Source organism: Salmo salar, chromosome ssa10, assembly GCF_905237065.1.
Source record: "Salmo salar chromosome ssa10, Ssal_v3.1, whole genome shotgun sequence".
NCBI lineage: Eukaryota > Metazoa > Chordata > Actinopteri > Salmoniformes > Salmonidae > Salmo > Salmo salar.
This window is the reverse complement of record NC_059451.1, coordinates 122,178,787-122,195,364: the sequence shown is the minus strand read 5'-3', so window position 1 is coordinate 122,195,364 and position 16,578 is coordinate 122,178,787. Positions and strand designations below refer to the sequence as shown.

Here is a 16,578-nt window from a genome sequence, read left to right as displayed (position 1 = left end):
GACACGTAATAACATGAAATAGACACGTAAAAACATGAAATAGACACGTAAAAACATGAAATAGACACGTAATAACATGAAATAGACACGTAATAACATGAAATAGACACGTAATAAGATGAAATAGACACGTAATAACATGAAATAAACACGTAAAAACATGAAATAGACACGTAAAAACATGAAATAGACACGTAATAACATGAAATAGACACGTAATAACATGAAATAAACACGTAAAAACATGAAATAGACACGTAATAACACTAAATAAACATGAAATGGGCACATCTTGGTTCCTGGAGTTAAAACCCTGTACTACGGTGAAGGATATCACAGGATTTCAGCCATGGACTGCTGCTGTCGTAGTGCATGTGGGACCAATTTACATAAAAAAAAGAGTAAATCACAACTAATGAAACTGGATTTTATTGAGTTGATCAACACCCTAAAAGGCTATGAAAAGCATCCAATTATATCTGGTGCCGTGCTGAGTCGCAGCTGTGAAAAGGTTCAGCAGGCTCTTAACACTTTATATCTGTCTTAAATAATACTGCCGCTCTGTTGGTATAACTTTAAATACTGCCACTGTTGGCATAACTTTAAATACTGCCACTGTTGGCATAACTTTAAATACTGCCACTGTTGGTATAACTTTAAATACTGCCTCTGTTGGTATAACTTTAAATACTGCCACTGTTGGCATAACTTTAAATACTGCCACTGTTGGCATAACTTTAAATACTGCCACTGTTGGCATAACTTTAAATACTGCCACTGTTGGCATAACTTTAAATACTGCCACTGTTGGCATAACTTTAAATACTGCCACTGTTGGTATAACTTTAAATACTGCCACTGTTGGTATAACTTTAAATACTGCCACTGTTGGCATAACTTTAAATACTGCCACTGTTGGCATAACTTTAAATACTGCCACTCTGTTGGTATAACTTTAAATACTGCCACTGTTGGCATAACTTTAAATACTGCCACTGTTGGTATAACTTTAAATACTTGAGACACTTTTTGGAAACAAAATACGCTCTACAGAGATGGACTCCACCCAGACCATCTAGGAGCCTGGACCTGATCTCTACCCAGACCATCTAGGAGCCTGGACCCAGACTCCACCCAGACCATCTAGGAGCCTGGACCCAGACTCCACCCAGACCATCTAGGAGCCTGGACCCAGACTCCACCCAGACCATCTAGGAGCCTGGACCCAGACTCCACCCAGACCATCTAGGAGCCTGGACCCAGACTCCACCCAGACCATCTAGGAGCCTGGACCCAGACTCCACCCAGACCATCTAGGAGCCTGGACCTGATCTCTACCCAGACCATCTAGGAGCCTGGACCCAGACTCCACCCAGACCATCTAGGAGCCTGGACCCAGACTCCACCCAGACCATCTAGGAGCCTGGACCCAGACTCCACCCAGACCATCTAGGAGCCTGGACCCAGACTCCACCCAGACCATCTAGGAGCCTGGACCTGATCTCTACCCAGACCATCTAGGAGCCTGGACCCAGACTCCACCCAGACCATCTAGGAGCCTGGACCTGATCTCTACCCAGACCATCTAGGAGCCTGGACCCAGACTCCCCCCAGACCATCTGGACCCAGACTCCCCCCAGACCATCTAGGAGCCTGGACCTGATCTCTACCCAGACCATCTAGGAGCCTGGACCCAGACTCCCCCCAGACCATCTAGGAGCCTGGACCCAGACTCCACCCAGACCATCTAGGAGCCTGGACCCAGACTCCACCCAGACCATCTAGGAGCGTGGACCCAGACTCCCCCCAGACCATCTGGACCCAGACTCCCCCCAGACCATCTAGGAGCCTGGACCTGATCTCTACCCAGACCATCTAGGAGCCTGGACCCAGACTCCACCCAGACCATCTGGACGCAGACTCCACCCAGACCATCTAGGAGCCTGGACCCAGACTCCACCCAGACCATCTAGGAGCCTGGACCCAGACTCCCCCCAGACCATCTAGGAGCCTGGACCCAGACTCCCCCCAGACCATCTAGGAGCCTGGAGCCAGACTCCCCCCAGACCATCTAGGAGCCTGGACCCAGACTCCCCCCAGACCATCTAGGAGCCTGGACCCAGACTCCACCCAGACCATCTAGGAGCCTGGACCCAGACTCCACCCAGACCATCTAGGAGCCTGGACCCAGACTCCACCCAGACCATCTAGGAGCCTGGACCCAGACTCCACCCAGACCATCTAGGAGCCTGGACCCAGACTCCACCCAGACCATCTAGGAGCCTGGACCCAGACTCCACCCAGACCATCTAGGAGCCTGGACCCAGACTCCACCCAGACCATCTAGGAGCCTGGACCTGATCTCTACCCAGACCATCTAGGAGCCTGGACCCAGACTCCACCCAGACCATCTAGGAGCCTGGACCCAGACTCCCCCCAGACCATCTAGGAGCCTGGACCCAGACTCCCCCCAGACCATCTAGGAGCCTGGACCCAGACTCCACCCAGACCATCTAGGAGCCTGGACCCAGACTCCACCCAGACCATCTAGGAGCCTGGACCCAGACTCCCCCCAGACCATCTAGGAGCCTGGACCCAGACTCCACCCAGACGATCTAGGAGCCTGGACCCAGACGATCTAGGAGCCTGGACCCAGACTCCACCCAGACCATCTAGGAGCCTGGACCCAGACTCCACCCAGACCATCTAGGAGCCTGGACCCAGACTCCACCCAGACCATCTAGGACCCTGGACCCAGACTCCCACCAAACCATCTAGGACCCAGACTCCACCCAGACCATCTAGGACCCAGACTCCACCCAGACCATCTAGGAGCTTGGACCCAGACCATCTAGGACCCTGGACCCAGACTCCACCCAGACCATCTAGGACCCTGGACCCAGACCATCTAGGAGCCTGGACCTGAACTCCACCCAGACCATCTAGGACCCTGGACCCTCTTCACATTTACAGGTTACGTTAAGATCTTGACTCAGGTAATACCTCCCATCCTCTCTATGCGTGATCATCGTACTGTTGTCTATACTGCCAGGGGTGTTGTCAGTTGTAATCTTGAAACCATTCATTTCAACTCCACTCTTAGATCTGCTATTGTTAGCTCAAAAGAGGATCCCTGTGTGGTCTCTGCTCACCCAGTGCTATTAGTTCAAATTTGGAATTCCATAAACTTGAATACAGCCTCAGTTTTCAAATCACGTAGAGGGCTTGGGCTGTTGCACGATTGCAAATCAAAGCCCAAGAAAAATTGGTTACTCAGAGTTCCTCATATTGACATTGGCTGTGGCCTCGGATGGTGCCAACCTGTTGGCTTGGATTAAATGTCAGGAATTGTGAAAAACTGAGTTTCAAATGTATTTGGCTAAGGTGTATGTAAACTTTGACTTCAACTGTATATACTCAGCAAAAAAAGAAACATCCCCTTTTTCAGGACCCTGTCTTTCAAAGATAATTCGTAAAAATCCAAATGACTTCACAGATCTTCATTGTAAAGGGTTTAAACACTGTTTTCCATGCTTGTTCAATGAACCATAAACAATTAATGAACATGCACCTGTGGAACGGTCGTTAAGACACTAACAGCTTACAGACGGTAGGCAATTAAGGTCACAGTTATGAAAAATTAGGACACTAAAGAGGCCTTTCTACTGACTCTGAAAATCACCAAAAGAAAAATGCCCAGGGTCCCTGCTCATCTGCGTGCACGTGCCTTAGGCATGCTGCAAGGAGGCATGAGGACTGCAGATGTGGCCAGGGCAATAAATTGCAATGTCCGTACTGTGAGACGCCTAAGACAGCGCTACAGGGAGACAGGACGGACAGCTGATCGTCCTCGCAGTGGCAGACCACGTGTAACAACACCTGCACAGGATCGGTACATCTGAACATCACACCTGCAGGACAGGAACAGGATGGCAACAACAACTGCCCGAGTTACACCAGGAACGCACAATCCCTCCATCAGTACTCAGACTGTCCGCAATAGGCTGAGAGAGGCTGGACTGAGGGCTTGTAGGCCTGTTGTAAGGCAGGTCCTCACCGGCAACAACGTCGCCTATGGGCACAAACCCACCGTCGCTGGACCAGACAGGACTGGAAAAAAGTGCTCTTCACTGATGAGTCGCGGTTTTGTCTCACCAGGGGTGATGGTCGGATTTGCGTTTATCGTCGAAGGAATGAGCGTTACACTGAGGCCTGTACTCTGGAGCGGGATTGATTTGGAGGTGGAGGGTCCGTCATGGTCTGGGGCGGTGTGTCACAGCATCATCGGACTGAGCTTGTTGTCATTGCAGGCAATCTCAACGCTGTGTGTTACAGGGAAGACATCCTCCTCCCTCATGCGGTACCCTTCCTGCAGGCTAATCCTGACATGACCCTCCAGCATGACAATGCCACCAGCCATACTGCTCGTTCTGTACGTGATTTCCTGCAAGACAGGAATGTCAGTGTTCTGCCATGGCCAGCGAAGAGCCCGAATCTCAATTCCATTGAGCACGTCTGGGACCTGTTGGATCGGAGAGTGAAGGCTAGGGCCATTCCCCCCAGAAATGTCCGGGAACTTGCAGGTGCCTTGGTGGAAGAGTGGGGTAACATCTCACAGCAAGAACTGGCAAATCTGGTGCAGTCCATGAGGAGGAGATGCACTGCAGTACTTAAAGCAGCTGGTGGCCACTGTCGTGGACGAATCAGAATTAGTTGGGTAACATAGATAATTAAGATGTTTTATTAGTATAATATGCTTATTTGAGGTACTTGTCATTAGAAAGTGTCCATTGGACTCTGGTGTCTTTTCAGTTGCACGTCTACCTTAGCCGGGGCTCAAAAGTATCTTAAGTATTAAAGATGTAGTTTAACTCAGACTGGTGTGTTTGTAACTCTTCTCATTTGGTAATGCAGAAATTAGCCACCACACCACACCAGATACTGACTGTTACTTTTGATTTTGACCCCCCCCCTTTGTTCAGGGACACATGATTCCATTTCTGTTAGTCACATGTCTGTGGAACTTGTTCAGTTTATGTCTCAGTTGTTGAATCTTGTTATGTTCATACAAATATTTACACATGTTAAGTTTGCTGAAAATAAAGGATGTTGACAGTGAGAGGATGTTTATTTTTTTGCTGAGATATATATATATATATATATCGTTTTTTTGTGTATGTTAAATGTGTATTTTATATTGTATTATACAAGGCCCATTTGGAAAAGAGACCTAGGTCTCCATATGTCTTCCCTATCAAAATAAAGGTTAAATAAATACAAATAACAATGTAGTAAGCATGTTAAGAAACACACTGAGAAGGAGAGTCAATACCTTACTGGTTCTCATGGTGTCTATCAGCTCTTCATACAGTGTGTCTCTGTTCTTCTCTAGAAAGCCCCAGCACTGATATTCTACCTGTAAATGGCACAACACAGATTTCAAAGCAAAGCCACAGATTTGAGGTATGCATTGGTAAAACAGAAAATAATTTTATTTTACAAATGAATTGAAAAAATAAAACTATAAAAACATCATAAATTGGATGTAAAATGAGCAAGGGGTGAATTCCATTGAAATGTAGTCACTTCAGGAAGTAAACTGACATTCCAATTGCTTCCTGACATGACTGAATCGAAATGGAATTCAGTCCAACGGTGACACTGAGTGTGACTGTACCTTATCAGCAAAGTGTTGGATGATGAAGGCTTCGTTGGACATCCTGGGCTTCTCAAACAGAGGGTTGTCAACCAGGTAGTTGTACAGCTTCTGAATCCAGTTCTGATCTGTACCCTGTGGGAACTGGAGAGAGCGAGAGAGAGCGAGAGAGAGCGAGAGAGAGCGAGAGAGAGAGAGCGATTGACAAAAATAGAACATACAGTATTAGAAATACAAAACAATATGCCACAGACTCTGGAGTACATATTATCCATGGCGATGGGAGTTGGAGCCTGGTCTCAGCCACTTCGCCCTTTCTATCCATCCCTCCACCGTGTATCATCCGTTATAAAAACGGACTGGTTCCAGCCCTGAATGCTGATTGGCTGACAGCTGTGGTATACCTTTATAGTTAAATAAAGGATAAATAAATAAAAAATAACAGACCGTATACCACGGGTATGACAAAACATTTAGTTTTACTGCTCTAAGTACATTGGTAACCAGTTTATAATAGCAATAAGGCACCTCTGGGGTTTGTGGTACATGGCCAATATACCACTGCTAAGGGCTGTGTCCAGGCACTAAGAACAGCCCTTAGCCGTGGTATATTGGCCATATACCACACCCCCTCACGCTTTATTGCTTAATAATTATACATTTTTATTTCACCTTTATTTAACCAGGTAGGCTAGTTGAGAACAAGTTCTCATTTACAACTGCGACCTGGCCAAGATAAAGCAAAGCAGTTTGACACAGTCAATAATACAGTAGAAAAAGTCTATATACAGTGTGTGCAAATGAGGTAAGATAAGGGAGGTAAGGCAATAAATAGGCCGTAGTGGCGAAGTAATTACAATATAGCAATTAAACACTGGAATGGTAGAATGTGCAAGTAGAGATACTGGGGTGCAAAGGAGCAAGATAAATAAATAAATAAATAAATAAATAAATAAATAAATACAGTATGGGGATGAGGTCGTTGGATGGGCTATTTACAGATGGGCTATGTACAGGTTATACCATGGCATTGTTGAATACTTGTTTCTGATTGGCTTGAAGGGCATTCTGGAGCGTGCATTATTTTCCCTATAACGCATGTTATGTTGGGTACAGTGGGTACAACATCTCCTATACACTTCCTGACAAACGGTGACTGAGTTGATCAATTAGTGGATAGGAGATGTTGTACCCACTGTGACTATTAAAACCTACCTAAACCAGAAACCGTGGATAGATGGTAGCATTCTCGCAAAACTGAAAGCGCGAACCATCACATTTCACCATGGCAAGGTGACTGGGAATATGGCCGAATACAAACAGTGTAGTTATTCCCTCCGTAAGGCAATCAAACAGGCAAAACGTCAGTATACAGACAAAGTGGAGTCGCAATTTAACGGCTCAGACATGAGACGATTGTGGCAGCGTCTACAGACAATCACGGATTACAAAGGGAAAACCAGCCACGTTGAGGACATCGACGTCTTGCTTCCGGACAAGCTAAACACCTTCTTCGTCCACTTTGAGGATAACACAGTGCCACCGACGCGGCCCGCTACAAAGTACTGTGGGCTCTCCTCCTCCGTGGCCGATGTGAGTAAGACATTTAAACGTGTTAACCCTCGCTTGGCTGCTGGCCCAGACAGCATCCCGAGCCGCGTCCTCAGAGCATGCGCAGACCAGCTGGCTGGAGTGTTTACAGACATATTCACTCTCTCCCTATCCCAGTCTGCTGTCCCCACATGCTTCAAGATGGCCACCACTGTTTCCTGTACCCAAGAACTAAATGACTATCGCCCCGTAGCACTCACTTCTGTCATCATGAAGTGCTTTGAGAGACTAGTGAAGGATTATATCACCTTCACCCTACCTGACACCCTAGACCCCCTTCAATTTGCTTACCACACCAACAGATCCACAGACGATGCAATCGCCATCACACTGCACTCTGCCCTAACCCATCTGGACAAGAGGAATACCTATGTAAGAATGCTGTTCATCGATTACAGCTCAGCACTCAACACCATAGTACCCTCCAAGCTCATCATTAAGCTAGAGGCCCTGGGTCTGAACCCCGCCTTGCGCAATTGGGTCCTGGACTTCCTGACGGGCCGCCCCCAGGTGGCCAAACTTTTACAGATGCACAATCGAGAGGATCCTGTTGGGCTGTATCACCGCCTGGTACGGCGACTACACCGCCCGCAACTGCAGGGCTCTCCAGAGGGTGGTGCGGTCTGCACAACGCATCACCGGGGGCAAACTACCTGCCCTCCAGGAAACCTACACCACCCGATGTCACAGGAAGGCCAAAAAGATTATCAAGGACAACAACCACCCGAGCCACTGCCTGTTCACCCCGCTATCATCCAGAAGGCGAGGTCAGTACAGGTGCATCAAAGCTGGGACAGAGAGACTGAAAAACAGCTTCTATCTCAAGGCCATCAGACTGTTAATTAGCCATCACTAGCACATTAGAGGCTGCTGCCCTATATACATGAACTTGAAATCACTGGCCACTTTAATAAAAATGGAACACTAGTCACTTTAATAATGTTTACATATCTTGCATTACTCATCTCATATGTATATACTGTATTCTATACTATATCTTAGTCTATGCCGCTCTGACATTGCCCATCCAAATATTTATATATTCTTAATTCCATTCCTTTAGATTGTGTGTATTGTTAGAGATTACTGGACTGTTGGAGCTAGAAACACAAGCATTTCGCTACACCCGCAATAACATCTGCTAAACATGTGTATGTGACAAATAAAAAAAGATATTTGCAAGGTAGAATTAAAATGGCTTTAGTTCATTCTTACATGTCCTGTGTTTGAGCTGCTTTTGAAAGTAAAAGTCTAACTGAAAACATTTTTGTTGGCATTGTTGAATTCAATTTTTATAACGGCAAGCTAGTACTGACGGTTTGGTTAGCTGAGCTAGCAAGTCGGTTTGGTTACCACGGCAACTACTGTCGCTATCTAGTAAACTCGCTAGCTACTTCGGTGGCTGTTGAACACATTTCTACCTGCAAATTAAACACATTTCTAGCGGCAAAATGTGTTAAATTATAGCCATGGTATAAAAGGGATAATTAACTCAGGGCTCTATGGGTTCTCTGGAAAATACTGCAAGTCCGTGGAAGGTTCGTTTTTCCACTCCACTAACACACCTTCCACGTCGTTCATCATTCATTATTAGAGCCCTTAAGTTAATTATCCCTTTTATACTTCCCACTGTCCTGTCATACAAAAACTAAACCACATCCTTGTTAAATACATAAATTGGTCTCACCAGGCATTCTTCATCCAGCAGGTCCAGGATGCCCATTTTAGCTTCAATCAGGTCAATGACCGGCTGGTTGTCATAGAAGTCTATCAGAGTCCAGGGAATATCTTCCTTCATGTATTCCTCCTGTTCCAGCTTAAACACATGCTGATATAGGAAACAGCAGAAAATATCTTAGTTGTTACGACCTTTCAGTGAATAAAAAAAAAAAAAGATTATTGCTTTCACCACAATTGCGAATAAGAGACATTGCAGACTACGTAATCCCAGAACCAAATATCACATCTCTAGTGGTCGTAGCTAGTGGAGTCTGTGTCACGAGAGAATACATACCAAGTTGAATTGTTGTTGCAGTTTCTCGTTGGCGTAGTTGATGCAAAACTGTTCGAAACTGTTGACGTCAAATGTTTCAAAGCTGAAAAAAAAGAGGTGCCAAAATGGAGTGAAAACAACATATGATGATGATGATGATGATGTATACACTATGCAGTACAACTATCCTACGGTTAATATACAATATACTATGCAGTACAACTATCCTACAGTTAATATACAATTCAACTATCCTACAGTTAATATACAGTACAACTATCCTACAGTTAATATACAGTACAACTCAACTACAGTTAATATACAGTACACTATCCTACAGTACACTATGCAGTACAACTATCCTACAGTTAATATACAGTACAACTATCCTACAGTTAATATACAGTACACTATGCAGTACAACTATCCTACAGTTAATATACAGTACAACTATCCTACAGTTAATGTACTGTACATTAACTGTAGGATAGTTGTACTGTATATTAACTGTAGGATAGTTGTACTGTACATTAACTGTTGGATAGTTGTACTGTATATTAACTGTAGGATAGTTGTACTGTATAGTGAACTGTATATTAACTGTAGGATAGTTATACTGCATAGTTGTACTGTATATTAACTGTAGGATAGTTGTACTGCATAGTTGTACTGTATATTAACCGAGGATAGTTGTACTGTACATTAACTGTAGTTGTACTGTATAACTATCCTACGGTTAATATACAGTACAACTATGCAGTACAACTATCCTACAGTACACTATGCAATACAACTATCCTACAGTTAATATACAGTACACTATACAACTATCCTACAGTTAATATACAGTACAACTATCCTACAGTTAATATACAGTACAACTATCCTACAGTACACTATGCAGTACAACTATCCTACAGTTAATGTACAGTACAACTATACAGTACAACTATCCTACAGTTAATATACAGTACAACTATCCTACAGTACACTATGCAGTACAACTATCCTACGGTTAATATACAATACACTATGCAGTACAACTATCCTACAGTACACTATGCAGTACAACTATCCTACGGTTAATATACAGTTCACTATGCAGTACAACTATCCTACAGTTAATATGCAGTACAACTATCCTACAGTTAATGTACTGTACATTAACTGTAGGATAGTTGTACTGTATATTAACTGTAGGATAGTTGTACTGTACATTAACTGTTGGATAGTTGTACTGTATATTAACTGTAGGATAGTTGTACTGTATAGTGAACTGTATATTAACTGTAGGATAGTTGTACTGCATAGTTGTACTGTTATTACTGTAGGATAGTTGTACTGCATAGTTGTACTGTATATTAACCGAGGATAGTTGTACTGTACATTAACTGTAGTTGTACTGTATAACTATCCTACGGTTAATATACAGTACAACTATGCAGTACAACTATCCTACAGTACACTATGCAATACAACTATCCTACAGTTAATATACAGTACACTATACAACTATCCTACAGTTAATATACAGTACAACTATCCTACAGTTAATATACAGTACAACTATCCTACAGTACACTATGCAGTACAACTATCCTACAGTTAATGTACAGTACAACTATACAGTACAACTATCCTACAGTTAATATACAGTACAACTATCCTACAGTACACTATGCAGTACAACTATCCTACGGTTAATATACAATACACTATGCAGTACAACTATCCTACAGTACACTATGCAGTACAACTATCCTACGGTTAATATACAGTTCACTATGCAGTACAACTATCCTACAGTTAATATACAGTACAACTATCCTACAGGTAATATACAGTACAACTATCCTACAGTTAATATACAGTACAACTATCCTACAGTTAATATACAGTACAACTATCCTACAGTTAATATACAGTACAACTATCCTACAGTTAATATACAGTACAACTATCCTACAGTTAATATACAGTACAACTATCTTACGGTTAATATACAGTTCACTATGCAGTACAACTATCCTACAGTTAATATACAGTTCACTATGCAGTACAACTATCCTACAGTTAATATACAGTACAGCTATCCTACAGTACACTATGCAGTACAACTATCCTACAGTTAATATACAGTTCACTATGCAGTACAACTATCCTACAGTTAATATACAGTTAATATACAGTACAGCTATCCTACAGTTAATATACAGTACAGCTATCCTACAGTTAATATACAGTACAGCTATCCTACAGTTAATATACAGTACAGCTATCCTACGGTTAATATACAGTATACTATGCAGTACAACTATCCTACGGTTAATATACAGTACAACTATACAGTACAACTATCCTACGGTTAATATAACTGACACCAATGTATTTTTGAAGAAGGTTTTAAACGATTGTGATATTGTATGTGGCCGATTTATCTCACTTTAGTTTAATGTACTTAAAATATCGTTGTGACTAAAGAGTGTCTGCTAAAACGACTCCAATTTAATGTCATGTATTCAAATTACCCATAGATATCCAGTACTCCTATGAAGGAGTGCTGTTTCCCTGGGACCTGCAGGGCTGCGTTGATCTTATGGATGACGCAGTCAAACAGGTGGGCGTAGATCTGCTTGGCGAGGGCATCTCTGGCGTTCACCGCCCGCTTGCTGGTTACCGGCTTCACCACCGTCTCTGCCACCATGACGAACCGGCGGTGGCACAGCCAACGGGTAACACCGTCAGGACTGACCCCGAGAAGGTCACAAAAGGCTGCCATGTGGGGATCACTGGACTGGAGGGAGGGAGAGAGAGAGAGGGGAGGGAGAGAGGGGAGGGAGAGAGGGGAGGGAGAGAGGGGAGGGAGAGAGGGGAGAGAGAGAGGGGAGAGAGAGAGGGGAGGGAGAGAGGGGAGGGAGAGAGGGGAGGGAGGGAGAGAGGGTTGGCTTTCAGTTGCTAATAAAGATAACTATTTGTAGGTGGATAGCTACGTGCATCGCTACGGTCACCCTCGACCCAGATGACACCTGGGTCTATGGTACTGACCGAGTCGTTGGCGTGTGTTACGGTGTAAAACAGTGATCATCAACCTTTTCTGAGTCAAGATCACTTTCTGAGGCAAGATCACTTTGAGGCAAGATCACTTTCTGAGGCAAGATCACTTTCTGAGGCAAGATCACTTTCTGAGGCAAGATCACTTTCTGAGGCAAGATCACTTTCTGAGGCAAGATCACTTTCTGAGGCAAGATCACTTTCTGAAGAAAGATCACTTTCTGAGGCAAGATCACTTTCTGAGTCAAAATGCATGCCGAGATCTACCCCTCTGATATTTTTATTAACATGACTTAAACAAAGGTAAGCCTGTGCAACATTAACCAATTAAAAACAGTTCTGTAGCAAATAGGTTTGTGAAGTAGGCTATAGACCCAATACATTATCACCACATACTGGCTTTGCTTGAATTTACCTGACAATGCATTGTTGTTCAGGACATTCTTTTCCAATTCTATTTCTAAAATGTTGAGGCTATATGATCACACCAGTAATAGATCTGTTGTTATATTACTTGTGAGGCACAGCTGAGTGAGCATACATTTAAATACTTTGCTTTTTATTTTACTGGGCTGATGGTGCCTGCATCTGATGGTCAGTCTCAGCGGAGGGAGAGAGCAGCAGACCGAGGGTCCGTCTCAGCGGAGGGAGAGAGCAGCAGACCGAGGGTCCGTCTCAGCAGAGGGAGAGAGCAGCAGACCGAGGGTCCGTCTCAGCGGAGGGAGAGAGCAGCAGACCGAGGGTCCGTCTCAGCGGAGGGAGAGAGCAGCAGACCGAGGGTCCGTCTCAGCGGAGGGAGAGAGCAGCAGACCGAGGGTCAGTCTCAGCAGAGGGAGAGAGCAGCAGACTGAGGGTCAGTCTCAGCGGAGGGAGAGAGCAGCAGACCGAGGGTCCGTCTCAGCGGAGGGAGAGAGCAGCAGACCGAGGGTCAGTCTCAGCGGAGGGAGAGAGCAGCAGACCGAGGGTCAGTCTCAGCGGAGGGAGAGAGCAGCAGACCGAGGGTCCGTCTCAGCGGAGGGAGAGAGCAGCAGACCGAGGGTCAGTCTCAGCAGAGGGAGAGAGCAGCAGACTGAGGGTCAGTCTCAACATCCCTCCACTCTCCCCATCCTCCACTGACACTGACCAACAAGGGACACCATCTTCCAGCTGATGGCGAAACTCAAGTCGCACCACATTATTTCTGCCTCATGCACAAATTAATGTTGTTACTCCTATTAAGGGAGAAAGTTAAATATTCCTTGATATTAAAAAAGACCCAAGCCGCTAATAATAACAACGCCTACAGATACACTTTCCTACTCGTTCATTACTGCCGCAGGGCTTGTTGTAGCGCTGAGTGGAAATAGGAAGAACATGCATTTTATGGTTTATAAAAGTGTTGAAAACAAAGTGTTGACAGTGCTGAGTAAGACCTTAAGCATGAACTCACTCATAAAAACAGCAGCTCTTTGCTGTATTCGTTGACAGTCTCTCTCTAGTCATGGTTTTAAACGTTTTGAAATGTCACAGTATCAACTTTGCCGTATCGTTCTTTATTGCCTGCTACGTTACTGCAGACTCGGTCATCTGAGCAATCTGATTGGCCAGCGGTAGGCATAGTGCACTTGATTTCCTCTCCAGGCCCACCTGGAAGGCAGAGTTCGCACCTTCAGACACATGAAATGGCAACAGTTTGCCTACCCGGTGCGCAGGGCAGCTGAATTGGCTGCACCTACCCACCAACAGCCCGAGAATAATGAAACAAATAGGAACACAAAGCTTTATCATTGGGTTTTTTACAGAAATGTTTGGGTTCGACTAGAACGCGGTCGACCGGTTGGTGTAAAGGGTTGTGAGTTGGATTTGCACTCTGTCACATAACATTGGCTTGATATGCGTTTCCCCCGTGAAAAAGGTAAGTTAGACTTACACTAATTGATGACCTGTCTGATCCAACGTTTCTGATCTCTACATTTCCCAGGTGTAGAATCCCAGCCAGCACCTTGAACACATCAGCCTGGAAGTCCTCGCTTAACCCTACAGGGAGGACAGAGGACAGTCAGGGGAATACCACTGCATCCTGCAGACATACCTACATAAGGACTTCATAACACATTCATAAGCCATACATAAGACAGGGGAATAAGACTGCATTCTGCAGGCATATCCTACATAAGGACTTCATAACCCATACATAAGACAGGGGAATAAGACTGCATTCTGCAGACATACCTACATAAGGACTTCATAACACATTCATAACCCATACATAAGACAGGGGAATAAGACTGCATTCTGCAGGCATATCCTACATAAGGACTTCATAACCCATACATAAGACAGGGGAATAAGACTGCATTCTGCAGACATACCTACATAAGGACTTCATAACACATTCATAAGCCATACATAAGACAGGGGAATAAGACTGCATCCTGCAGACATTCCTACATAAGGACTTCATAACACATACATAAGACAGGGGAACAAGACTGCATTCTGCAGACATATCCTACATAAGGACTTCATAACCCATACATAAGACAGGGGAATAAGGCTGCATTCTGCAGACATACCTACATAAGGACTTCATAACACATTCATAACCCATAGATAAGACAGGGGAATAAGACTGCATTCTGCAGACATTCCTAGGTGAACAGCGAGTTAAAGAAATCCATTGATATTTTAGTCATTTAATATCCGCTCTTATCCAGAGATACTTACAATCCGCTCATTTAACTTAGTTTAGTAAGTAAACAACCACGAGCATCATCCCTGCTAAATATTCTGCAATATTTGGTCCCCATCGACAAATGCATGGTCATCAAACAAACGTCTGATAACAGTACATGTTGATCTGAGCAGTAGGTTAACCGAAAGAGTGACGAACAGAGCGACGAACAGAGCGACGAACAGAGTGATGTTGACCTAAAGAGTGACGAACAGAGTGACGAACAGAGTGACGAACAGAGTGATGTTGACCTAAAGAGTGATGAACAGAGTGATGTTGACCTAAAGAGTGACGAACAGAGTGACGAACAGAGTGATGTTGACGAACAGAGTGACGAACAGAGTGACGAACAGAGTGACGTTGACCTAAAGAGTGACGAACAGAGTGATGAACAGAGTGATGTTGACCTAAAGAGTGACGAACAGAGTGATGAACAGAGTGATGTTGACCTAAAGAGTGACGAACAGAGTGACGAACAGAGTGATGTTGACCTAAAGAGTGACGAACAGAGTGACGAACAGAGTGATGAACAGAGTGACGAACAGAGCGACGAACAGAGCGACGAACAGAGCGACGAACAGAGCGACGAACAGAGTGATGTTGACCTAAAGAGTGACGAACAGAGCGACGAACAGAGCGACGAACAGAGCGACGAACAGAGCGACGAACAGAGCGACGAACAGAGCGATGTTGACCTAAAGAGTGACGAACAGAGCGACGAACAGAGCGATGTCTCTCACCCAACAGAGAGAAGGTCCTGCGTGTCTCCTCCATGTCCTTCCTATCGTCCACGCCCTCGATACCAGTCTCCCCTCCCATACTGGTGTACCTGAACTCATCTGCCCTCACTGGAGAGAGACAAGCACACAGACACACGTTCATTAGCATGTTATTGACCTAACCCATACATTTCAGTAGCCTACATTATTTGATCTGTTGTCAGGATGTCAGTCTAACTACTGACTCATCTGGTTGAATAACGGTGGAACACAAATAAATAAATAAATAAATAATAATTGAGATGATGACTCATGGCCTAGTCAGGGGCCCCATCTACCGTCCCCCCCAGGGGCCCCATCAACCGTCCCCCCCAGGGGCCCCATCTACCGTCCCCCCCAGGGGCCCCATCTACCGTCCCCCCCAGGGGCCCTATCTACCGTTCCTCTATCATCTACAGTTAATACAGTAGCAGAACTGCCAAGCCCCAGGGTTTAACAGGTCCCTCTTGCTAAATATATATATATTTTTTTTTTATCTCAATGGAGACAAACCTGAAGAATTACAGGTGAAATAAATTCCAGTCCTATTCCAGTCACTCACACAGTCTCAGGCTCTTGAACTCAGGCTGGTCTGCACAGGCACACATCTGGTAGAAGATGTGATAGTTTCTCTCGCTCTCTGACTGAAGAGAAAGAGACAGCGTTACTTTTTAAAGGCATGCAATGATTTAAGACCTGTTTGTGTTGGTCGTTGTCATGGCAAGGAGATGGCAAGACAACACAAAACGGATCTGGAACCAGGCTAGCAGTGGCTCACTGAACCCCTTCCAAATGG

At 44.7% G+C, this 16,578-nt stretch overlaps 1 protein-coding gene across 4 annotated transcripts in view; it reads right to left on the bottom strand.

Annotated features, from left to right (window-relative positions):
• LOC106561778 (unconventional myosin-Vc) overlaps nucleotides 1–16,578 on the bottom strand; it is a 52,833-nt gene that overhangs the window by 28,126 nt on the left and 8,129 nt on the right. For 3 of the 4 annotated variants that reach the window (XM_045688613.1, XM_045688614.1, XM_045688616.1), the window contains exons 7-14: nucleotides 16,345–16,426; nucleotides 15,765–15,872; nucleotides 14,221–14,327; nucleotides 11,789–12,054; nucleotides 9,282–9,363; nucleotides 8,955–9,095; nucleotides 5,678–5,800; nucleotides 5,333–5,416 (exon numbers count right to left, since the gene is read on the bottom strand). In XM_045688613.1, the coding sequence (XP_045544569.1) occupies nucleotides 5,333–5,416; nucleotides 5,678–5,800; nucleotides 8,955–9,095; nucleotides 9,282–9,363; nucleotides 11,789–12,054; nucleotides 14,221–14,327; nucleotides 15,765–15,872; nucleotides 16,345–16,426 (993 nt within the window). Of the gene's footprint in view, nucleotides 1–5,332; nucleotides 5,417–5,677; nucleotides 5,801–8,954; nucleotides 9,096–9,281; nucleotides 9,364–11,788; nucleotides 12,055–14,220; nucleotides 14,328–15,764; nucleotides 15,873–16,295; nucleotides 16,427–16,578 lie in introns of all 4 variants that reach the window. The other variant, XM_045688615.1, reaches the window with a different exon arrangement.